General features: G+C 38.0%; 2 protein-coding genes across 2 annotated transcripts; one reads left to right on the forward strand and one right to left on the reverse strand.

The window, feature by feature from the left end:
• Positions 1-203: 203 nt before the first annotated feature.
• Positions 204-908, reverse strand: LOC149190383 (uncharacterized). Its single transcript, XM_089410496.1, has one exon. It carries the CDS (start codon positions 906-908, stop codon positions 204-206), a length of 705 nt encoding a protein of 234 aa, XP_089266622.1.
• An 11,009-nt stretch (positions 909-11,917) lies between these two features.
• On the forward strand, positions 11,918-13,637 carry LOC149190384 (uncharacterized). Its single transcript, XM_089410497.1, has one exon. It carries the CDS (start codon positions 11,918-11,920, stop codon positions 13,283-13,285), a length of 1,368 nt encoding a protein of 455 aa, XP_089266623.1. The 3' UTR covers positions 13,286-13,637.
• Positions 13,638-25,766: the final 12,129 nt, after the last annotated feature.

Below are 25,766 nucleotides of genomic sequence, written 5' to 3' on the forward strand. Positions count from 1 at the left end.
GGTGGGGGCACTGATAAAGAACAGGGGATGGAAGGAATAATACAAAATGCAGATGAGGGGGAATACAGAGATGTATGCAATACATTTAACATAACATCTGAAAAAAGAGCAACGGATATGGGAATAGACTCATTACTCGGTAGAGGAGTAGCTTCCGTTGCAGATTTGGATCGAGTTCTGGGAGGATATGGTGGAGCTTTTCGCTAGCTCCCAGTCTTCTTTGCAGTCTCCACCACGGTTTCAGCTGGAGCCCCTCCACGTTCCTGTTCGCCCTTGTTTTGCTCTACAGAGGCTTGTTGCTTCATCCCCTTTGAGTTTTCTATGGTCACCGAAGAATTCAGAGGGAAATCCTTGAATAGGTGACCCACTTTGTGGCACCTCCTACAGCGAAACGGGACTCCTTCATAGTCCAGAAGTTGTTTGCGAGAGAAGTGCCTCCTGTGGAGAGTGATTTTTTCCTCCAGCCCATCCCTGGTGTCAAGGTGAACCAAAATCCTTGCCATTTTCATGATTCCTGTTTTTTCAAAAGACTTGTCATGTTCCAGGTAAGTCCCTAGGGCATCTCCGATTCGTTTGAAAACCTGTGGAGTCCAAAACTGCATAGGTAGTCCAGGAAGTCTAACCCAGATGGGTCCAACGCCGAGTTGCTCGCGTTTAGGATCAAAAATAAGATCCCAACATTTCAACAGAATAGGTGCGAGCTCAATGTGCCAGTAACGTGACAAAATCCATTCCGTGTACTCCTCCCTATGAAAGTGGAGGGTGAACCATCCTCTGGCCAGCACCCGAATTACAGGGAGTTCTTTCAGCAAGGAACCCCATATCTCCACAGTCCAATGGTGCAATCTCTCCACCGAGTAGTTTCTGCCTCGAACACGGCCTACCAGAACTTTTCTCGCCATATCCATTGCGTCTGCCATTTGGACATCCTCTCCAAAGGTCAGGTTGATATCAATGTCGACCGCTCTGAGACACTGGCCCCTTTTCAGTTTTTCCGAGTGTCGTCCCGTTGGGTATTCTTTCAGAAGGTTCCTGCACGGTTCTGAAGAGCTATGCTGTGCCGAAATAGAGGGTCTAGGGTTATGGATAGGTGTGTTGAAACAACCAGATCGTATCGGGGAGAGGGGATTGAGACTACACTCACCCGAGTGAGAAAAAGCATACGTCGGTCGCGGGAGGTTTGACGAGCCAGCCTAAGCCAGGGAGAAGGAGGGAGGGTACATAGGTAGTGGTAGCTGCGGGGGAGGAGGAGGGGGATGATGTGGATGGTAAGGCAAGGGGGATTCGAAAGTAGGGGAGGCCTATAAGTAGGAGCCAAGGAGGTTCAGAGTACCCGGGGAAAGGGGGGGACATTCCAAGCCCGAAAGGTCCGCTACATTGACCGTAGGGTGCTGGCACTTCCCAGAGATAGGCAAGTGTGTCTTCGACTATTGGGCAGCTGTTGACCGATCCAAATTATCCTGAAAGGGGCCCTCGACTGATGTGGAGTTGTGCGCCCATATTTCCTATTCCAGCATGGGGTCCTCCTCGTAGTCCACGAGGTCCTCTTCCACCATTTTAGCAGTTGCAATCCTATCCGTTGTGTGACCAGGGGTGAGTGGGCAGTGTTAACGGGGATAAACAGCCTTGGAACTAGAGGTGTGTCGAAAATCCACATGCACTGACGCGAATAAAACAAAATGAAACCGCCGACCGGCTCGACTGTAGAGAGCAGGGACCAATAAAAAATGAAGCAGAAAAAAGACCACGGTCAGAGTTGCAAGACTACCTGTGCTCACCATAATCGTTCGCTGTTGCAGTGCCACAATTCTGTCAAAACCTGTAAACCCTAGGGTTCCGCCATGGTCGCCCTCCTTCTCGAATTCAATCGATCATGACTTCTTCTTAGCTTCTTTCATGTGTTAAGAATGAACGCATCGAATAGAGCACATATATTAACATTCAAGAACTATAATTTTTGAAATGGTGCAACTAAGATTAAACGCTTAATGGTGCTCCAAATAGGATGGAGCACTAGTAACTATGCATACTAATGAAAGTGGATTCATTAAATAATGAAAAAATTATTAAATCTCATGTTGGTGCAGTACATCTATTTAGGTGCACTAGAACACTCCTTTTAGTCAGGATGATGATGTTGATGCATGACAATTTAAAGAGCATCAAAACTCTACGAGCGTGCCAATTCAAACATCATGTTGATGTATTATAGGTATATAGGTGGACCAATGCTCTTAGTATAATTCATTCATTCGTTAGGATAGAGAACTATAATGATGCTAGTACATCACTACTCATGGAGCACCATAGCTCTATGTGTAGCAATTTACAAGCCATGTTGGTGCACTATATGAATATGGGTGTGTCAATTACAATGTTGTGGAATATTGTTGGCAAATAAGATATTAAATGATCAAATTAAAAATTTAAAATATTATTGCACCAATGTCATATTTATAAGTTAGTTCATCAAAGAATCTATTACGATGGTTCACTATGATGATGCTGGTGCAACACAGCTTGAAGAGCATCATAACTCTTCCAATGTGCTAGTTTACATAGAGCACCATTACATGGTGGTGCTTTATGTGGAATAAGGGGAATTTATCTCATGACATAATGAATAATTAGTCACATTGCAAATGATGTGTAATGATTAATTTATGTGAACCATCTACTTAACTACATGTTTTTTGCAAAATATTTTTTGTTTTTTTAGATAGAACATGGTTATATATGTGTACTCTCTCTCTCTCTCTCTCTCACACACACACATCTTTAATTAACATACAATTCCTTTTATGGATGCATGCACATATGTCTGCGCACATGCATGCATGCCTAAAAATAATTGTATGTGAATTAGAGATGATGATGATGAGTAGAGGAGGAGAAGTAGCAACAAGTCTATAGGAAAACATTTGTATGAGAGTGAGAGATTCAAGAGAGGATCCCTTTCCCTATTACACCTTAGATTCATCTCCTTTTGAGGGATATTGGACTCCTCAAGTTTCATGTGGAGGTTACATCCCTTAGATGGAACTCCCCATTTTTACAATATTTTATTAGTTGGTGGGATTATAGGAGGTAGGCATCCAAATCCAATCCAAATATGTAATATCATCCCATAGAGGAAGACATTTATTTTATCACTAGGCTTTCCAAAAGGGGAAGGTTTAACCCCACTTTCATGATTTATCACTCGACATTGTAGGAGAAAGAAAGTTGACATATGTCTAAAGATATTTTACCATGTATATTCTTTGTGGATAGATTTCTAGGTTATTGACATGTACTTTGGATAGGCTTCTTTGGTGTAGAGGGGGTCACATAATTTTCCCTTATTGTCATGGCATTGGAACATTTCACATCTAATAAACAATGCATTAGTTTTGATTTTATGTATTAAGTAGATAGTTTAATTTAAAGGACCCAACTAATTAGGTGGTTGGAGATATTTTATGACAATTTTGTTTTTCTTTTAGATGATTTTAACTCTATTTTTTATGGGATTCTATTTTTTCTCTTTGTATCAGAGAACTTCACTTTTTTTTTGATAGGTTTCATGCCACATGATTGACGGTACCTTGCCTCCCTTATAGGCCTATGTATAATGCATGTACATGCATGTGGGGGTAGTTGTTGGCCAAGAGGGACCAGGAGTAGTGGGAATGTACCCTAGTTAGTAAATACACATGTGATGTTTTGGATGGAGAGGAAAATCATATCCTTGATCTTGTACAATATCCATATGAATATGGATTGTAGTGGGTATCTAAACATAATTTTTACTCCAACTAAGCCACTTCATGATCCAAGTAATGTTATCGTTATGTTTTGATAAATGTAGTGGCATGTACCTTTTATCTTATTTAATTCACATGCAATTTATTGCAACACTTTGTTTCAACTATCTTATTATTATTGTCTATTATTTTGAAAATATTGACACCCATGTTGGGATGAAACTCCATATTAAGAGAAGGAGATGGAGGAGGATGAAATAGTATCCAACACTTAGACATGGCCTACTATGGAGGTCAGACTATAGAGTCCACAAAGAGGTGGTAGATTCCATATGTGATATTTCCTCTAAGGAGGGATTCATACATATGTTTGTCAGAGAGATATTATAGGATATAGAGATCTTCAACATGTGGGAAACAGTTCCTCACAACATGACAATATTGATGCATCATGTTTTGTATGCATTCAACCTCATCTATAGGTTGGAGGATGGTTTGCATGATTTATCTAAGGATGATGGTGGTGGTCCTCCAATTCATGATTCTCCACCACCCGGTCTTATAGGAGATAGGATACCATCTCCCCATCCTCCTCCTCCACATATTCCTATACCATATTGACTGACATGTCATCATCATCCAAGTGAATTATCCACCTACTCACCAATTATACCATACATTGATCTGCCACCTCCACCTCCTCCTCCTATAGATACATCAACATTCGGACCATCCACATATCCACCAACACCTCCTCCTTCTTCTCCATATACATCACCATTTGGACCATCCTTTGATTGACCTTAACTATCTCCTCCTCCTCATCCTCCTCCAAATATGTTACTATCCACACTAGATTCCATTGATGTAGCCACTACTCCCCCATCCTCCACTTTTGTTACACCTACACCATAAGATTTTTCCATGATTTTGTACATGGAAAGATCATATTCGGTGATATACCCACTAAAAAAGAGGCATTTCATTCTTGGATGCCATTACCATTTTACATGAACATATGCCTCTAATTTTGGTCATGCATCTAATTGATTGTTTTAATAATCATATTGTTGTATATTTGACTTTAGATGTATATATGTTATGTTTATTAATTTTTATGAGATGTATGTTTAAAAACGTGTATATTCACTCATGTTTATTGATTTGTATACTTGATATATATATATATATATATATATATATATATATATATATATATATATATATATATATATATATATATATATATAATGTTTTTCATGTCATGTTGATGTTGTTGTTTTATTTATAAATTGTATCATATGCGGAATGATGAATAAATTTATTAATGGTGTCTCTATTTTCAAATTAATTTTAAAATGTAACACTCATTTAAATTTTAAATTTAGAATTGTCATATAATGTTTAAATTTAATTTTATAAAATCATTTAATTTAAGATGTGATTGCAAATCCTACCATGCACACTCTGTGTATAAAAAATAATAAACAAAAATAAACAAAAAAAAAGGGAGATGTGTGTAATATAAGTAAGTTTGTCCACATTTATTAAATGTTCGCAAAATATATAGGTTAAAAAAAATATTTAAGTGTGGCCTTCATATTCAAATTAAAGCACATATAAATGTAAAATGTAATGTAAAAGCTAAAATGCAAAATGTATAATGTAAAATCTAATACAAAATGTAAAATGTAGAATCCATATAAATTAAAATAATGATTTCGTAACCATATTTAAATTTAATTAATAAGCACATAAAAACTTAATACTTACAATAAAGTTACAATATAGCAAGAATTTTAAACATGCATATTCATTCCCACTTTACCATGGATTGTATTAACTTGTAAATAGTATTTGATAGAATACCATGGGTCAGTACCACGACTTATCAATATTAGACACCGAAAAGCCATATTTAAATTTATTTAATAAACACATAAAAACTCAATACTTACCATATAACAGGATTTTTAACCATTGCTATTCACCCTCACTTTACCATAGATATTTTTAACTTGTAAATAGACTGTGTTCAATACTATGGGCCAATACCATGGCTTATCAATACCAGATGCCCAAAAACCATAACTCATTTTACAATCAAAATAATTTTTTTTAATTAAATCTAAAAGAAAAAATATTATAACTATTTTTGAGATATATTTAAATCCTCTATCCTCGCCACTTTAAAAAATATTTGTTGATATTCTAGAGAAAGAGAAGGAGGGGGGGAGGGAGCAAGATGGAATTGAAGGGAGGGAGAGAGGGAGGGAAGAACAAAGACATATAGAGCCAGAGGTGGGGAGGGAGAGAGAGATGTGGGGAGGGGAGATAGAGGGAGGATGGAGAGAAAGGGGGAGAGAGGAAGGAAGAGAGAGAGGACTTGAGAGATAGAAGGAAAGAGAGTGAGTGAGAGTGAGAAAGAGGACTCCCACTATAATTTATAAAATATTTGAGCCTTAAGCAATCTAAGCCTCAAGTGAAGTGACATGATTACCACTATCAAGAGTTGTACACAGACTACATGGACACATCATAATGTTCACACACATGTATAGAGGATATACATGTGGAAAATTGAGTTTATGATGTTAGGTAATCAATCGTCCAATGCACAATAGTGTCTGTGATAAATGGTTTAATGATAATTTATAAGTGAATTCAAAGTTGGAATAGAACATTTAACTTGGTTACCTTTTTTTTAATTTGTTTACGTATTTATGGTAAAACTAAATACTAGCAATATTATTTATTTATATAAACTAACCTAGATCCAAGTTAACTCTTGATTAGAATTGATCTCTCCAAACTTAATAGATTAGTTAAGATAAATCTACACTAGTATATATTATAGATCTTCATTATGTAATTAACTTAAGCTAAAAATAATAAACTAGAATCAATCATTACTTAGGATAGGATATTTTTGTGGGTATTAAATCAAATTGTAAATATAAAAAATATGTTCACCACACAACTTTGAATTGATGCAAAATTCCAGCTATATAATTTATATTTAGTTAATTAAATCATTTACAAAATATAATAATAATAAATATTTTGCTCTAGTTAAAAAAAACATGAAACATTATTAGAAAAATAAAATTACAACCATACATGCATGTTGCATTCCAACCTGTTTTCATCCTCCCAAAAATGAGACATCAAACATTCTTGTGAGTAGTTATAAAATAAAATGAGACCTCAAAAATACATATGAGTAGTTATAAAATAGTGGAGATAGTCCAAACAAAAATGGCAATAAATACTCATCTTACATACATATACATCATTTCAACTTCCCAAGTACATTTTATATTCACAAACATATGTGATATATTCATATACTATCTGTAAAACATGTGATACAATCCTATACTATTTGTAAAAAAGCGAAAAGAAAACGATTTAGTTAGATCGATGGGTCATGGGGTCATGGATATGTTATGTTTATTAGGATTACTAATTTGTTGTAATTTTCTATATCCTAGTGTCTAAGTTTAATTTGACCTTTACTTTTGACAAATAGATCTCTGGCTAATTTCTAGTCCTGTATACATAATTAAAGGATATGTGAAAAAATAATATACATGATCAAAAGATATGTGAAAAAATGAAATAGTTTGTGGTTTGACACATAGATTTCTTGCTAATTAATGACATGTGAGAAAATGAAATAATTTGCGGTTGTATGTTTTGAAAGAGAGATTATAACATATAATTTTGAAATAATGAATTTCTTCACCATAAAGTTTTAAATGTGCAATTCTATGTTCTAAAGCAAGTTGTAACAATAATTTTATATTTGTGAAATTATTTGTAGCTAAGATTGTGTTTATAGAGAAATATATATTGTTTTATTGGGGTTGAAAAAGAATATTTTTGAGTGTGTATGTGTGTGTTTTTATAATTAAAACATATACATATATCTATCTTAATACCACATCAACTAAGAGCCTAAAAGAATTAAATTGTTAAAAATGTAAAAAAAAATTAAGTGTTACTTTAGAAAAAAAATATTTGTATTTTTAAAGATGTGATCCCTCTCAACTCCTAATAAATCTACAAATAAAATGAATATAGGTAAATATAATATTATTAGATTATATAGATAATACTAATAAGTTAAACATATAATATAATATATATAATTATTAATAATTATTATTATATTCATATATTTTATATTATAATATATACTATTATATATTTATTATCTAAATTAATATGTAAATATAATTAATATGATAATATTATTTTATACCTAATAATATTATTATGCAATATTATTAATATATATGATTAATTAAATAAAATAATATATATAATTAATTAATTTTTATTTAGTTATAAATTAGTTAATTGATAATATTAAAAATAATATTATAATATATAATAATTTTAATATTAATTAATTAAAATTGTATATTAATAATTGATATAGAAGTACCCATTATAATTATGATTTAGTACCATATATATTATTAATTTAAGTAAATTAAATTTAAATATATTAAAAATAATTGCGATACATCATTTTTTAGCTTTAAAATTTAGTTCATCATTAAAAAAATAAAACAAACAAAATCCACAAAAATTAGAGTTTTCTTGTGTCTAAAAATCAGTTATTCCATTTTTTAGAGCCATAAAGTTAAAAAATTTGGCAAAATCTAGAAAAAAGAGAGTCTAACTTGTAGTTGCCCAAAAAAACTTCAAATCTCAAAAACCTGAAAACGTTAGTGCCTAACTTCTTGTTCATCGGGAACGCTTCAAATCTATACACAATACCAAACTAAATAAATGAAATTAAATAAATAAATATTTTGCTAATTAAAAAATAAAGTAAATACAAATAGAAAGTCAATTGTGGTTTTCACCCAACAAAAAATAACAAAAATTAATAAGTCCAATCAATTTAATTTAAGATATTGTAATTTTCGTTTTTATTAATAAAGTTGTTTTTTTTCAAATTTTTACTAAATTATATTAATGAAAAATATCAAACACAAAAATATCAAACACATATATACGTAATTATTTATATTATTAATGTTTAATAAAATTTAAAATAAACGTAATTATTTGTATTATATGTTTTAATAAAATTTAAAATAAAAATATTTTTATAAATAGTAATGTAAAATTTATATATAATATAAATAATATTATAAAGTAGATATTTTTTATATTTTCATGTTTTTTTTTTCTCGGTAAAAGTATACTAATATATTATATACAGAAGCTAAAAATTTACATCAGATCAAAACAAAAAGAACCAAGCACCTGAGGTGTCAACCTGGAACAGCTGAGACTGCAAGGTCCAAAGTACTAGGCCATTCAAAAAGAGCTAGCCCTCGCAGGGGCCCCAACCAAAAATCCAATTGATCCCGCGCAGGGGAGACAGACATAACCCAAACCATCAACAAAGGTTCTTGAACCCCATTCCGAACACAGACAAAATGCATACATAACAAAACTAAGCAAACACAAACAGCGATAGAAGCCAAAAGACCAGACAGAAGAGCCATGTAGACCTTGAGCAGGGCATCTCTATTCTTCCAATTTCTCCTCCACTACCCGGCACCATCCGTAAGCCTCCACCTCCGCAGCAGTGGGGGCAGCGTCCATATGGATGTCTTCTGTTTCGCTGGTCCTCGCCTTCTGATCCAAAAGGCTTTTCGAGACATTCTCCAGGTCTGCAGCAGGATCCTTTGTTTCTTTCTCCGGGCTCTCAGCATGCATCTTCCCACGATTGTCCAGAGAGTCATTGTCTTCCTGGGAAGTTTCAATGAACAGAACCGATACATGAGCATTGATCCGAGGGCTGTTCATAGAACTACTGAAGTTAAAACTGGCAGAGCCGAAGGCGGGCAAGGAAGCAGAGTTCGGAGCACCAGCATCCATGAACTGACTAGATTGAAGGGGGTTAGCTCCAGTGGAGCGAATGCCATGGAAACGACAGCAGTGGGTTGAAGTATCAGCAACGGGAGTGCGTGAAGTTCCTCCCCTGGAGGTGCCTTGATGGCTGAGCATGCGCTGTTGAGGCCTTACCATCCTTGCGGGGACCGAAGGGGTGAGACCAAGCTCCAGAGTGTGATACAAATCCTTCCCGTGAGAAATGCAAACAGACAGCGGAATGACCCAGACAGATAGCGTAATGACCCAGACGGAGAGGCAGTTGCTTGGAGCTGCGCAGAGCACCTGAGGTTGCATAAACCTTCCTGAAGGAAAAACCAGAAACATACCCTGACCCGACACAGTGACATGGTTTTTAATCACAACAACCTCACCTTGGAACGCGTCCGCCATAACTGCAACCTCCAAGCGAGCCGAATAGCCGTGCGGGGCATTAACTCTTCTCTGTTGAATGACCTTATACTTGCTTCCACTCACACATATACGAGCCCAAACGTCTGCCTCATGATGACACATGGCTGGCATGTGGGCAGCATTAAACTCCTGTTCCATCCGCACTATCACCCGCATCCGGGGTTTTTATATTTTCGTGTTAGTTCAATATTAAAAGTAAAATTTTATTGTTGTTATTATTACTTATATTTAAAAGAATCACATTTTTAAAGGTGCAAATATTTCTTTAGCCTTTGTACTCAAAAAAAAGATTTAATTTATTTTAGTTCTGGGTAGATTTAGAGTTAAGATGGATATCTGATGATTTAAATGTTGCCATAAAAAGTTAGATAAACTACACAAATTAAAAAATAACAAAAAGTTAAAAATATTAAAAATAAAAATTCAATTCAATTCAATTTATTATAATATAATTTTGTTTTCATTAATAAAATTACAAACAAATATTTCTAAAAAAATATCTGATATCACCACCTTAAAAGAAATTTAAATGATAATAATCTTTTTTATAATTATAGATATTTCAAAATTAATAAAAATATTTTATATATAGAGATGTAAAATATGTGTATAGTATAATTAGTAATTATAAATTAAAATCCATGTTATCATGAGTTAAGATAATGAAGATTCATGTGTAATCATAATTTTTCAAAACTTTATATTTAAATTTATATGATGAACATATAAAAATGTAAATTTATAACATATTATCATTAAATAATTAAGCATATCATCAAAATTAATTTTTTGATGATTCATTTTAATTAGAGATCTACTAAGAATGAAAAAAATCAAATCTCTTAGAAGTGTAAACATCTCTTTAGATTATTCATTCAAAAAAATATTTTATCTTAAAAAATTTAATTTTTTTAATATGTTTTTAATTGCTGGGTAAATGCAAAGTTAAAATAATAACCATGATAGTAATAATAACAATAGTAAAATAATGAATTGATGTAAAAATGGAAATGGAGGAAAAAAAATCCATTCACTTGATTGTAATGATTGTAAGGGACCACATTTATGAATCAAATGACAAAATAAATTAGGCATTCCTGATTTCGACGTTATTTTAAATTTCCATTAAACCAACTCTACACATCGTCCTTTGTGTCAAGAAACCAAAGAAAGAGAATGCCAGCCATACCATGCCGTGCATGCATTTCCACAAACTCATAAATCAATTAAACGTGCAATGTGGGAGACGTTTATGGACGATCTACGTTGGATATTTGTGGCCACCCACCCTCTACAATCATAATTGACGTCGGTGTTCACTAGAGAGCCTACTGTTGGTTCGCTGAATCATCCAAATTTTCCCTTTTCCGCGTTATGACAACGTTACACCATAAGATTTGCTGCAAAATATTCGGACTTCCCAAATAAATGCCACTGTAATGCTCTTGTCGAGCACCGTAATTGACAAGTTGCATTAAAACGTTGTTAACTGGCTTGGTGGTGACACAGGGACTCTGATACAGGGATTTAGAGTTCATAGGATTTCAACCAGCCAAGGTTTAGACATCAATGGATTCATGGTTAGTAGGATTTCCACCGGCTAAAGTTAATGCAATGCAAAATAGTCATGCCAGAAAGAGACGGCTCCATGTTACAGTTTAATGCCAGTGCTGGCTCTGAATCACCGTGATTGGTACACTGCACCTTGCATTTGGCGTAGATATCATATTAGCTTTCCTTCGTCGTCTTTAAATAGGTGGAGCATTCACAGGGGAAACTTAAATTTGAAGTTACAATTTCTTGATTGTTGTATGCTCTGGAATTTGATCGAAATTGCGATGGAGTTCAAATATGTGCTTCTTGTTGTGGGTTTGAGTGTGATGTTTGTTGTGGCAGAGGTCAGCAGTGGCACAAGCGCGGATGTTGCTGAACAAATTGCCAAACCCGATTTATTCAATGTTGGAGGTATTGGAGGTGGTGGCGGTGCTGGAGGAGGCTTTGGCGGCGGAATCCGGAAAAGGTACCGTCGTGGACAAGGAGCTGGTGGAGGTTTTGGCGGAGGAGTTGGACGGAGCCTGGCTGTTGGTATAGGAGGAGGAGCCGGTGGTGGTGGGGGGTTTGGAGGTGGAGGGGGTGCAGGGGCTGGCGGTGGCGGCGGAATAGGTGGAGGGGCTGGTGGAGGTGGTGGATTGGGTGGCGGAGCTGGCGGGGGAGTAGAAGGAGGAGCTGGTGGAGGTGGCGGAGCTGGTGGGGGCGGAGGAGTAGGAGGAGGAGTGGGTAAAGGTGGCGGAGCTGGCGGGGGAGTAGGAGGAGGAGCAGGTGGAGGTGGTGGATTGGGTGGCGGAGTTGGTGGAGGAGCCGGTAAAGGTGGCGGAGTGGGAGGAGGAGCCGGTGGAGGTGGTGGTTTGGGTGACGGAATTGGTGGAGGAGCCGGTAAAGGTGGCGGAGTGGGAGGAGGAGCAGGTGGAGGTGGTGGTTTGGGTGGCGGAGGAGTAGGAGGAGGAGCTGGTAAAGGTGGCGGAGTTGGTGGAGGAGTAGGAGGAGGAGCCGGTAAAGGTGGCGAAGTTGGAGGAGGAGCTGGTAAAGGAGGCGGAGTGGGAGGAACCGGTGGAGGTGGTGGTTTGGGTGGCGGAGCTGGAGGTGGAGTAGGAGGAGGAGCCGGTAAAGGTGGCAGAGTGGGAGGAGGAGCTGGTAAAGGAGGCGGAATGGGAGGAGGAGCCGGTGGAGGTGGTGGTTTGGGTGGCGGAGGAGGATCTGGTAAAGGTGGCGGAGTTGGTGGAGGAATAGGAGGAGGAGCCGGTAAAGGTGGCGGAGCTGGGGGCGGACTGGGAGGAAGAGCCGGTGGAGGTGGTGGTTTAGGTGGCGGAGCTGGAGGGGGAGTAGGAGGAGGAGCCGGTGGAGGTGGTGGAGCTGGCGGTGGAGTAGGAGGAGGAGCCGATAGGGGAGGTGGATTGGGTGGCGGAGCAGCGGGAGGAGGTGGTGGCGGAGGTGGAGGTGGAGGAGGAGCCGGTGCAGGTGGTGGAGTTGGCGGGGGCGCTGGTGCTGGTGGCGGAGTAGGAGGTGGAGCTGGTGGTGGAATAGGAGGAGGAGCTGGAGGAGGTGGTGGCGTTGGTGGTGGAGCAGGCAGAGGTGGTGGCGCTGGGGCCGGAGCAGGCTGGGGAGCGGGTTATGGTGGCGGCGGTGCAGTTGGGAATACGTTTCCTTAAGTTAATATTGTGTTGACACAACAATGCCGTATGGTCGTAGTGCAAATTGAGTGGTCGATAAACCTCAGTGTGCAAACCTATTTGCAAGGTATATATATATATAAGTTGATCTTTGTCATCAGATTAACTAAATAACTGTTTTTACGCTAAACAATGTCTCTAAAATATTCAAGACATTGCACGACTGCCTAGTTGTGATGTAAATGTATTGTTTGCTCTGCTCTAAGATGAATCATAGATATCGATGATATTTAAATTTCAGTGTTTCTGATCATTAAACATATTTCTAGATCGCATGAGGAGCTTCTGCTCACAAGTAATTTAAAGTGGTTTGTAAGAATAATAAAGTTGATTTAAAGTGGTACGTAAAAACAATGAAGTTGAGAGAAACCAAATCATAATTGGACGCAAGCCATGTATTAGTGATTCAAACTCAGATCATTCTAATCTACTCTCTGGTTTATTTCATATTATATTTTCGATAAGAAATGGACGTGAATTATATGTTAGTGATTCATACTCGTACAATCATGCCAATTGCAATCTACTCCATTGGCAGTGCAGTCGTATTAAGCTTTGACTTCTTGGTATTTAAGCTCACCAAGCTTTTCCCATATATTATACATGCAACGCATCCTTATTCTTCATTGCCACAGTGCATCGTGAATATTATGAAAGTCCGGATACAATTAGATCAGTAGGGTGTATATAAAGTAATTATTTTGGCAACTGCCGAGAATGAGGTCGTTATTCAAAGTGTTATGGTAGGAATAATGTTATTTTGGGAAAGAAGTTTAGTACCGCTTGCAAATTTTGTAATGAGTTTTAATGAAAAGCTCAACAAAAGAGATTAGAGTAAAAACATGTCTGCCATTTTATTTTTCAGTAAAGTTGTGATGAGCCCGTAAAACATGTAAAAATGAAATGTTACTGTGGTAAGAAACTAATGTGGATTGTTAATTATTGTGACTAAATGATATTATTTTATTATGAAATGGAATTTATATTTTTTTTTGAAAAATGCTGGCAACCTCCTGGAGGGAGGATCTCTAAAGAAAAGGAAACAGTTATGAAACTGAAAAAGGAAACTAACCCTTCACCCAGGAAAAGTCCTGGGAGGGAAAACCCTGGGCTGTGGTGACAGACAGGGGGAGAAATTCCAAGAAAGGAAAAGAAAGTAAAAGAGGGTTAAGTCTGGTGAGGATCAGATAACCCAAGCATTTAGGTGCTTGAGTCTTGTTGAGGGCTGCAGGCCTGCAAGATAGCTCGGGGGGAGAATCCAACGTACTGATGGATTTCAAGGCTGGGTGGTTAAGAGCAAGTATGTAAAATGCAGGTGAACTTTTGGAGCATTAACTCTTGTAGCTGGTAGACCAGGTACGAGTTATTCACCAGATTCAGATTTCTGTATCAGTATACTGAGTGTATAGGAAGAAAGTACAGTTAAATCTAAGTCTCTGTTGCTAACTAGATGTAAGGAATATATAATGTTAGAAACAGTTCCTATGAATACCTAGAACTGGTTATTAAGATAGAAAGAACAGAGACCATCTGCTGTATATCTTGCATGCTAACAGTATGGAAATTGATGCATATTATCTATTTAGAAATGCTGCATAATAACAGTATAGAACCAATGTATGTTATCTGTATAAAAACAGGAGCATATTATCTATATACAAATTGTACCAGATTCCGGAAAGACCCTAATGGTACGCAGAGTATTTAAGTGCATATTAGAAAGATGCATTACACTATATAACAGTAGCAGGATTCAAAGAAAACAACAGAACGGCAAGAGAATTATCGTGACTCTAAAGAAGACAAGAAACACGTTGAAATATTAATGCTGTTCATAGTATATAGTAAGACTGTAACAAAGAAATGTAAACAGACCCTGTGCTAAGGGTTTAAACTTCATTATGCTCGAAAACTAGTGTAAAAGAAATCACGGTGATACCGTTACCAATACCCAACCGGTATAGAGCACAGGGAGTAGTGCCGTTAACATTGTAAGGGCGACACGATGTCACCTGGTAACCAAACCCCGCGGAGAGAACGACCATTCAACTGCCGTGGAATAGTCATGTATAACCAATGAAGATACGACTGTTACCATAAAACCCTCAATGAAATAAACAATACTCTGTGAACAAAAGAATAACAGTAATCCCGTATAATCCGTCGAGCATAAATACATTCTTAGATCAAGATTATATGCGGGTAAAACAGGGCAGATTGCTAGTATAAACTATACCGAATGATAAACATATGCATTGTATTCAAGAAAAAACATATTAACATTATAATAGACAGAAACTCTGTTGGGTACGTTGACAGTGTATTTATCCAAATGTCCAGAGAGCTGAAGAAGGTTCTCGTCCTTCATAAATACATACAAAAACTTGAGAGTTCATATTAAACATTCTCGACAGTATGAGAAACAATAAATGAGTGAATGTCTTGAATTCATTTGAAACATTTCGGTTCCGGCAGAGAGCCGTGAACCCTTAAACAAGTACACATGAAACCTGGGCATACTGCCCAACTGATATTTAACATAAGACTGTACAAATCAAAGAGGTTGCAGGTTCAGGCATGAAATGGCCGACCGCGACTCGAACCAGGGTTTGACCGAGTGATGGAACCCTGAAGCATTAAGAGAAAGACCGCCATGAGGAATTCCTCAGGCTGAGAAAATCATCATAAGACAAGCCGTATAACAATAACCCTCACCTATCGAGATTAAATCGCAGACTCTGCATTGAATCGTGATGGGGTAAATACCTATGAGCACAGCGGTTACATAATCGCTCTTCGAGCGACAGAAGGACTCCGAAGCAAATACCTGCAAGCGGAAAAACATACAAGGTTAGCTCATGTCGATAGTAATCCAGAACGTAAGCAAAAGCACTGTATAAATATATATATAAATCTATCAGTTGAGGAAAGACCTGTAGATGGCGGGCAATAGTCATCGGAGTACCTGGAATGGCGTTGCAAGACTTGATAGCTGGTGCATGAAGGGCTGCCGAGCTGAGCAGTATGCGGCCCTCTCCCAAACAGATGCAAATGAACCCGAAAACAGTGACTCGGTGGTATATAAACCCACTAAACCCTGGAATGATTGTAAACCCTTGGATTTGAGCATGTAATCCTGGCCGTTCATCCGAATGGAGGCTTGGCGCGCAAACCCCAGCGATTCTACCGAGACTTCACATGGCCTCTGCACGGTGCTAGCCACCTGGCAGGGGTAGGTGAAGACATTAAAACATTCGTTCACCACCTGGCACCGGGGTTTGGTCGGAATAGTGAATCCGATGAATGCCATCCATTGACTTAACCTTAATCGTATAGTCACCAATGATTCATATAATAATAGGTCAATATGTTGTTGAGTTGAAAGTTATATATATGTTTAATCATAGCAGTATGTCCAGTACTTAGAAGTGAAGTATATATATACATGTGGATATTCCATGTTGAATATATGGATGGACATAAAGCATAGGTTTTGCAATCAATTTTTTTTTTTATTAGGTATAATTACCGTGGAGTCGTGACAATGTGGTATCAGAGAAGAGGTTTCAAAACTGTGGCCTCTGGAGCAGCAAGATCCAGCTGCATGGAAGATTGTCATATAGTACATATATGAGGAAGAAATAATTCAGCTAACTGATTTTCTTGTTTATTAATTAGGAGATAAATACAGAAACAACAATCCGCTAACAGTCAACAATAAAGATGGAGGAAATGCAGGGAGCTGACAGCATTCCTCGGGAAAATCCAGGGCTGTGGGTACAGCTTGGTGCAGAGACACGCAGTACCAATCTGGCGATACTAGAAATTGTGCAAGAACTGAAAAATGAGATGGCGCGTCTGCGAGAAGATAACACGCGATTGACAGTAGAACAGGAAAGAATATTGAAGAGTCTGTCGGACAGACAAAATCCACCATTAGCCAATCCCAGTGCAGAACAGCAAAGGGCAACTGAGGAACGAAATTACCCAACTGCACCTGAAAATTCAGAGGAAAAGGAGGACCATTCTGACAACGTGCTGGAACAACAAACATCAAAACGACAGAAAATGGAATTACAGGGAGAATTTCGAAAGATTAAACCTCCACATTTCGATGGGGAACAAGAGGAGGCAGCAGAAGCATGGTTAATTAACATGAATAAGTATTTTCAGTTGTATGAGTATGATCAGAATTTGAAAGCACGGCTGGCCATCTTCCAGTTACAAGGCAAGGCAACCCTGTGGTGGGAAGAAACCAAAATTGTAAAAGGAGTAAGTGAGCAGAACATAATATGGGAAAAATTCCAGAAATACTTCAAAGAGAGATATCTAACAGAGCGATTCTATGATGAGAAGGCACGGGAGTTCCATGATTTAAGGCTAGGACAGCAGTCTATGGACGAGTTTATTAATCGTTTCACTTCCCTGCTTCGCTACGTGCCCTATATTAAGGAGGAAAAGGCCAAGGTGCAGAGATTTGTGAGTAGTCTACCTGCCTATATAAGGGAACGCATTGAGTTTGATAATCCCAGAACAATGGATGAGGCGATTCGTAAGGCAAGAATCTGTTACCAGCAAAACAAACAGAAAGGGGACATTTCAAATAAAGGACGGAGTGAAAGAAAGGGCAACAGAATTGCTGGTAACAATAAAGGGAGTCGTGGTAATGGCAGCAAGGGTGCTGGTAAGGGACATTTTAGTAGAAATGTAGCAAAGAGTACCTTTCGGACTAAACCAAGTGAGAGCAGAATCAGTGAACCACCTGCCAGGTCAGACCTTGAAGGGATGACCAGACCTCCAGTCCAATGTTGGGGTTGTGGAGGACCGCACTACGTTAAGAACTGCCCTCAGCGTAAAGGAGTGGACCAAATATCTCAGATCCAAGAAGCATCGACTGTTGGAAAAGTGGCGCGCAGCATGCCAAGAATTAACGCAACCTTGGATGACCGTTAAGCGGAATACCAGCCGACCATGGTGGAGTTTGAAGGTAAAATTTCAAATCTTTCTATAGCTGTTCTTATTGACCCAGGAGCTACTTTAAGTTATGTTAGCCCAAAAATAGTAGAACAGTGTAAGTTATCTTCTGAAAAGTTCAGGAACCCATGGCTGGTACAGCTAGCCACAGGAGCTAAGAGACGAGTCTTAGCCAAAATTAGTAACTGTCCTTTCAGCATAGCAGGGCAGCCGATTACAGCAGACCTGAATGTACTTCCATTGGGGTCCTACGACATCCTGATTGGTATGGATTGGCTGGAAAAACATTGGTCGTTGGTGAACTGCAAGACCAAAACCATCTATTACAAGGATGACTTGGGGCAGCAGCAAGAATTGCAGGGGATTAAACACCCTGTACAGATCCGACCTATCACTGCTTCCCAGCTAGCTAAATGTCTCAGGAAGAAGTGTCAGATTTACGCTATTCAAGTTGGTTATGCAGACCAGAAAGACAAAACATCTGCATTGGACAATATTCCGGTAGTACAGGAATTTGTGGATGTTTTTCCTGAAGAGGTACCAGGACTGCCCCCAAAACGGGATATAGATTTCACTATAGAATTAACACCAGGGGCAGCACCGGTGTCACGGGCACCGTACCGAATGAGCGTACCAGAGTTAACAGAATTAAAGATGCAACTTCAAGAGCTGCTGGATAAGAATTATATCCGTCCCAGCGTATCACCGTGGGGAGCTCCAGTATTATTTGTTAAAAAGAAAGATGGGACTCTCCGTATGTGTATAGACTATCGTCAGCTGAATAAGCTCACAATTAAAAACAAATACCCCTTGCCTCGGATTGACGAACTCTTTGATCAAGTGAAGGGGGCAAAGGTATTTTCCAAGATCGATTTGCGATCTGGTTATCATCAGATCAGAATTAAAGAAGAGGACATTGCCAAAACCGCTTTCAGAACACGCTACGGGCACTACGAATTTGTGGTGCTGCCCTTTGGGTTGACCAATGCACCTGCCACCTTCATGTGTTTGATGAACAACATGTTTCACAGGTTTTTGGACAAATTCGTGCTGATATTTATCGATGATATTCTGATATATTCTCGTTCCCATGAGGAACACAAAGAACATCTTAGGATGGTGTTGCAAACTCTTCGGGAACATCAGCTATATGCTAAGTTTAGTAAGTGTGACTTTTTCAAGGAGGAAATCCAATATTTGGGCCATGTGATTACTAAAGAAGGAATAGCAGTAGATCCTGAGAAGATAAGGACCATTATGGAATGGCCCATACCCAAGGATGTAGCTGATATCAGATCCTTTATGGGACTAGCTGGCTACTACCGAAGATTTGTAGAAGGGTTCTCAAGGATAGCCTACCCTATCACGTCCTTACAGAAAAAGGGGAAGGTATTTAAGTGGACACCAGAATGTCAGCAGAGCTTTGATCGGTTGAAGCATTTACTCACTACCGCACCCATCTTGAGTATAGCGGATCCTAATAAGGATTACGTAGTATGCACCGATGCAAGTAAGGAGGGTGTGGGAGGAGTATTAATGCAAGAAGGAAAAGTAATTGCGTATGAATCAAGGAAACTAAAAGATCATGAGCAGAAATACTCTGCTTACGATCTAGAGTTAACAGCAGTTATCCATGCGCTGAAAATGTGGCGACATTACCTCTTGGGGAGGAAATTTCTGTTGTTAACAGATCACCATAGCTTGACCAATTACTTCAGTCAACCTACCTTGAATGCAAGACAAGGTCGTTGAGCAGATTTCCTAAGTGGTTTCGATTTCGAAATTAAGCACTTAAAGGGTAAAGAGAATCGGGTGGCTGATGCATTGAGTCGGAAGGTGCAGTGTTTGTGTGAACTTTCAGTAAGCAAGTGGCGGAACTCTCTGTTTGAGCAGATTAAATCAGCAACAAATCAAGACGCTGAATACCAACAATTAAAACAGCAGGTACAGCAATCAGTTAATGAAAAATTACAGCAAGGATATACACTAGACAATGCTGGCACGCTGTATTTTCGTAAAAGATTATATGTACCTGATTCGGATGACCTTAAGAACCTGATTTTGGACGAGTTCCATACCAGCCACTACACTGGCCATCCAGGATACCAAAAGATGGTCACTGCACTTAGGAAGGAATATTTCTAGCCCAGAATGAAGAAGCAGGTAGTTGAGTATTTGGCGAGGTGTTTAGAGTGCCAGCAGATTAAGGCAGAACATCAGCATCCGACCGGGTTATTACAACCTTTGCCTATTCCGGAGTGGAAATGGGAAACCATTTCCATGGATTTTATAACCGGTTTGCCACGAACAAAGAAAAACAATGATTCCATCATGGTGGTGGTTGATAAGTTGAGTAAAGCGGCACACTTCATACCTGTGCAGTCCACTTATAAGGCGGTGCAAATTGCTCACCTTTTTATGCAGAATGTGTTCAGACTGCATGGACTACTGAAAGTAATCATATCGGACCGGGATGTAAAATTCACATCCACCTTTTGGAGGACATTGTTCGCTGAGTTGGGAACACAGCTGAACTTTAGCACAGCCTACCACCCGCAGACCGATGGTCAAACCGAGCGAGTAAATCAAGTGTTGGAAGATATGTTGAGAGCGTATGTGATGCTGAAGCCAAACCAATGGGAAGAATATTTGCACCTGGTTGAATTCGCATATAATAATGGATATCATACCTCGACACAGCTAAGCCCCTTTGAGGTTCTGTATGGGCGAAAATGCCGCACACCCTCAAGTTGGGGTGGACCTGAGGATAAGCTGAGTTTGGGTCCGGAAATGCTTAAAGAAATGGAAGACATGGTGAAAAGGGTGCGTGCCAATTTGAAGGCTGCGCAGGATAGACAGAAAAGTTTTGCGGACAGAAAAAGAAGATTCAAAGAGTATCAGGTTGGAGACCATGTGTTTGTGAGGATCCAAGCCAGAAGAAGCACACTGCAATGGAGCGGATGTGCCAAGCTGGCTCCTCGATACTTTGGACCTTTTCAGATCTTGGCTAGAGTGGGGCCGGTAGCTTACCAACTCGCCCTGCCAAGCCATATTAAAATTCACAACGTTTTCCACGTTTCTGTTCTAAAGAAATATGTATACGATCCTAAACATGTGATCAAATGGCAAGATGTTCGGGTAAGAATTAATTCCGTTGTTTGAATATGCAGATATGTTCAACAGAAACTAACTGAAGATATTGATTATTTGCAGGTCGAACCGGAAGGCGAGGTTCTAGTCGAACCACAGAGCATTCTCGACCGGAGAGAAGTGCGGCTGCGGAAACGGGTTATTACCCAAATTAAAGTGCTGTGGCAGCACTATGGGCCTGAGGAGGCTACTTGGGAAGACGAGGAACTTATGAGGAAAGTTTACCCGGACTTGTTTAAAGGGAATAGACATCGGGACGAGGTCCAATCCCAGGGGGGGGAGATGTGATGACCCCGTAAAACATGTAAAAATGAAATGTTACTGTGGTAAGAAACTAATGTGGATTGTTAATTACTGTGACTAAATGATATTATTTTATTATGAAATGGAATTTATATTTTTTTTTGGAAAATGCTGGCAACCTCCTGGAGGGAGGATCTCTAAAGAAAAGGAAACAGTTATGAAACTGAAAAAGGAAACTAACCCTTCACCCAGGAAAAGTCCTGGGAGGGAAAACCCTGGGCTGTGGTGACAGACAGGGGAAGAAATTCCAAGAAAGGAAAAGAAAGTAAAAGAGGGTTAAGTCTGGTGAGGATCAGATAACCCAAGCACTCAGGTGCTTGAGTCTTGTTGAGGGCTGCAGGCCTGCAAGACAGCTCGGGGGGAGAATCCAACGTACTGATGGATCTCAAGGTTGGGTGCTTAAGAGTAAGTATGTAAAATGCAGGTGAACTTCTGGAGCATTAACTCTTGTAGCTGGTAGACCAGGTACGAGTTATTCACCAGATTCAGATTTCTGTATCAGTATACTGAGTGTATAGGAAGAAAATACAGTTAAATCTAAGTCTTTGTTGCTAACTAGATGTAAGGAATATATAATGTTAGAAACAGTTCCTATGAATACCTAGAACTGGTTATTAAGACAGAAAGAACAGAGACCATCTGCTGTATATCTTGCATGCTAACAGTATGGAAATTGATGCATATTATCTATTTAGAAATGCTGCATAATAACAGTATAGAACCAATGTATGTTATGTGTATAGAAACAGGAGCATAGAATCTATATACAAATTGTACCAGAGTCCGGAAAGACCCTAACGGTACGCAGAGTATTTAAGTGCATATTAGAAAGATGCATTACACTATATAACAGTAGTAGGATTCAAAGAAAACAACAGAATGGCAAGAGAATTATCGTGACTCTAAAGAAGACAAGAAACACGTTGAAATATTAATGTTGTTCATAGTATATAGTAAGACTGTAACAAAGAAATGTAAACAGACCCTGTGCTAAGGGTTTAAACTTCATTATGCTCGAAAATTAGTGTAAAAGAAATCACGGTGATACCGTTACCAATACCCAACCGGTATAGAGCACAGGGAGTAGTGCCGTTAACATTGTAAGGGCGACACGATGTCACCTGGTAACCAAACCCCGCGGAGAGAACGGCCATTCAACTGCCATGGAATAGTCATGTATAACCAATGAAGATACGATTGTTACCATAAAACCCTCAATGAAATAAACAATACTCTGTGAACAAAAGAATAACAGTAATCCCGTATATCCATCGAGCATAAATACATTCTTAGATCAAGATTATATGCGGGTAAAACAGGGCAGATTGCTAGTATAAACTCTACCGAATGATAAACATATGCATTGTATTCAAGAAAAAACATATTAACATTATAATAGACAGAAACTCTGTTGGGTACGGTGACAGTATATTTATCCAAATGTCCAGAGAGCTGAAGAAGGTTCTCGTCCTTCATAAATACATACAAAAACTTGAGAGTTCATATTAAACATTCTCGACAGTATGAGAAACAGTAAATGAGTGAATGTCTTGAATTCATTTGAAACATTTCGGTTCCGGCAGAGGGCCGTGAACCCTTAAACAAGTACACATGAAACCTGGGCATACTGCCAAACTGATATTTAACATAAGACTGTACAAATCAAAGAGGTCGCAGGTTCAGGCATGAAATGGCCGACCGCGACTCGAACCAGGGTTTGACCGAGTGATGGAACCCTGAAGCATTAAGAGAAAGACCGCCATGAGGAATTCCTCAGGCTGAGAAAATCATCATAAGACAAGCCGTATAACAATAACCCTCACCTATCAAGATTAAATCGCAGACTCTGCATCGAATCGTGATGGGGTAAATACCTGTGAGCACAGCGGTTACATAATCGCTCTTCGAGCGACAGAAGGACTCCGAAGCAAATACCTGCAAGCGGAAAAACATACAAGGTTAGCTCATGTCGATAGTAATCCAGAACATAAGCAAAAGCACTGTATAAATATATATATAAATCTATCAGTTGAGGAAAGACCTGTAGATGGCAGGCAATAGTCATCGGAGTACCTGGAATGGCGTTGCAAGACTTGATAGCTGGTGCATGAAGGGCTGCCGAGCTGAGCAGTATGCGGCCCTCTCCCAAACAGATGCAAATGAACCCGAAAACAGTGACTCGGTGGTATATAAACCCACTAAACCCTGGAATGATTGTAAACCCTTGGATTTGAGCATGTAATCCTGGCCGTTCATCCGAATGGAGGCTTGGCGCGCAAACCCCAGCGATTCTACCGAGACTTCACATGGCCTCTGCACGGTGCTAGCCACCTGGCAGGGGTAGGTGAAGACATTAAAACATTCGTTCACCACCTGGCACCGGGGTTTGGTCGGAATAGTGAATCCGATGAATGCCATCCATTGACTTAACCTTAATCGTATAGTCACCAATGATTCATATAATAATAGGTCAATACGTTATTGAGTTGAAAGTTATATATATGTTTAATCATAGCAGTATGTCCAGTACTTAGAAGTGAAGTATATATATACATGTGGATATTCCATGTCGAATATATGGATGGACATAAAGCATAGGTTTTGCAATCAATTTTTTTTTATTAGGTATAATTACCGTGGAGTCGTGACAAAAGTGAGGATAGAGGCCGGCATATAATCATTTACGAGAGACTAAACAATTTAATATTACCTCCACAACAAGATGGATGGATTCCTAAAACAGCCTTCACTGAAACTTCAAAAAAATAGTAAAAGCTTTAAACATAAGCGGACTTCCGGAGACTGTTTCATGAACTTTGTCTTTCAATAATTTAGGTTAAATATTATGTCATCGATTTATTATTAGTATAGATATATTTTAAATAAGATACTTTAACATGAGTCTAAAAAATCTAATTTCTTCGCTGCAATTATTTTAATGTGTGGATATTATTTAAAGATTTTGTATAATTATTTAATTTTTTTAATTTTAGATTTTTTAAAATTTTTATTTTAATCAATATAACAAAATTTCCTTTAATAATGGATAAACAAAATTACAAATAGTTAATAAGTATTAATAATAATAAAAATACGTTGAGACAGATTTTCCAGATTGTAAATGAAAAATGAGTTGGTCGTCTCTCACTTTAGTTTGAATTATGTTAATTTGCTTAGCAAAACCTTATTTGGGGCAGCCAGCCTATTTCAGTAACGGAACTACTCTTAATGAACAGTTGGAAACGTCTCGAATTTTTACACTTTCTATTTAGTTTGTGACCATCTGCATGTCCTTTTTCTAGCGATCAAACTGATGGATCTCTGATGATTTATTAGCTGAGCTGTTTTTTTGGCCCTTCAAAACCCCTTTCTGAATTTTGCAACTTTGTGTTTGCTGATGATTTCTTCAACTTTTTTTAGGTTAATGTTGAACATTATATTTATATTTTAGTAAAATATTATTTTTAAAAATTATAATGGAACAAGTTTTGAGTAAAATCAATTGGCTCGCTATCACTTTTAAACATTACATTGAAGTAGGTTTTGAGTAAAGTCAATTGGATCGCTATTTTAAAGAGATCCTAGTCAGAAGATTTAGATTCGCATTGTAATGTAGTCATTCGTAAATTTTAAATATAGGAGTGTAGTTATTTTTTATTATACAAAACTGAAAAGGCACATAATAACATTTATAAGTTAAATTTTATATTATTTTATATTTTGGTGAGTTATATAATAGATAGATTTATTTTTATTTCAAATTGAATAAGTAATTAAATAAATTAATAATAAATTGAATAAAAAGTGAGGTTAAGATAGATTTTTAATGGTTTTGAGAAACAAAAGTGTACACTTGTATATGGAGCTTTAGGGTAACTATAAATAAATTTATTTTTATTTCAAATGGAATAAATAATTAAATAAATTAAGAATAAATTGAATAAAAAGTGAGGTTAAGATAGATTTTTAATAATTTTGAGAAACAAAAGTGTACACTGCAATAGAAGTATATGTCTTAAAATACTTAAATTTG

The sequence above is a fragment of the Pinus tabuliformis genome, chromosome 3_1 (genome assembly GCF_031772625.1).
Source record: "Pinus tabuliformis cultivar Carrire ecotype Pingquan chromosome 3_1, CPIR1, whole genome shotgun sequence".
Taxonomy (NCBI): Eukaryota; Viridiplantae; Streptophyta; class Pinopsida; order Pinales; family Pinaceae; genus Pinus; species Pinus tabuliformis.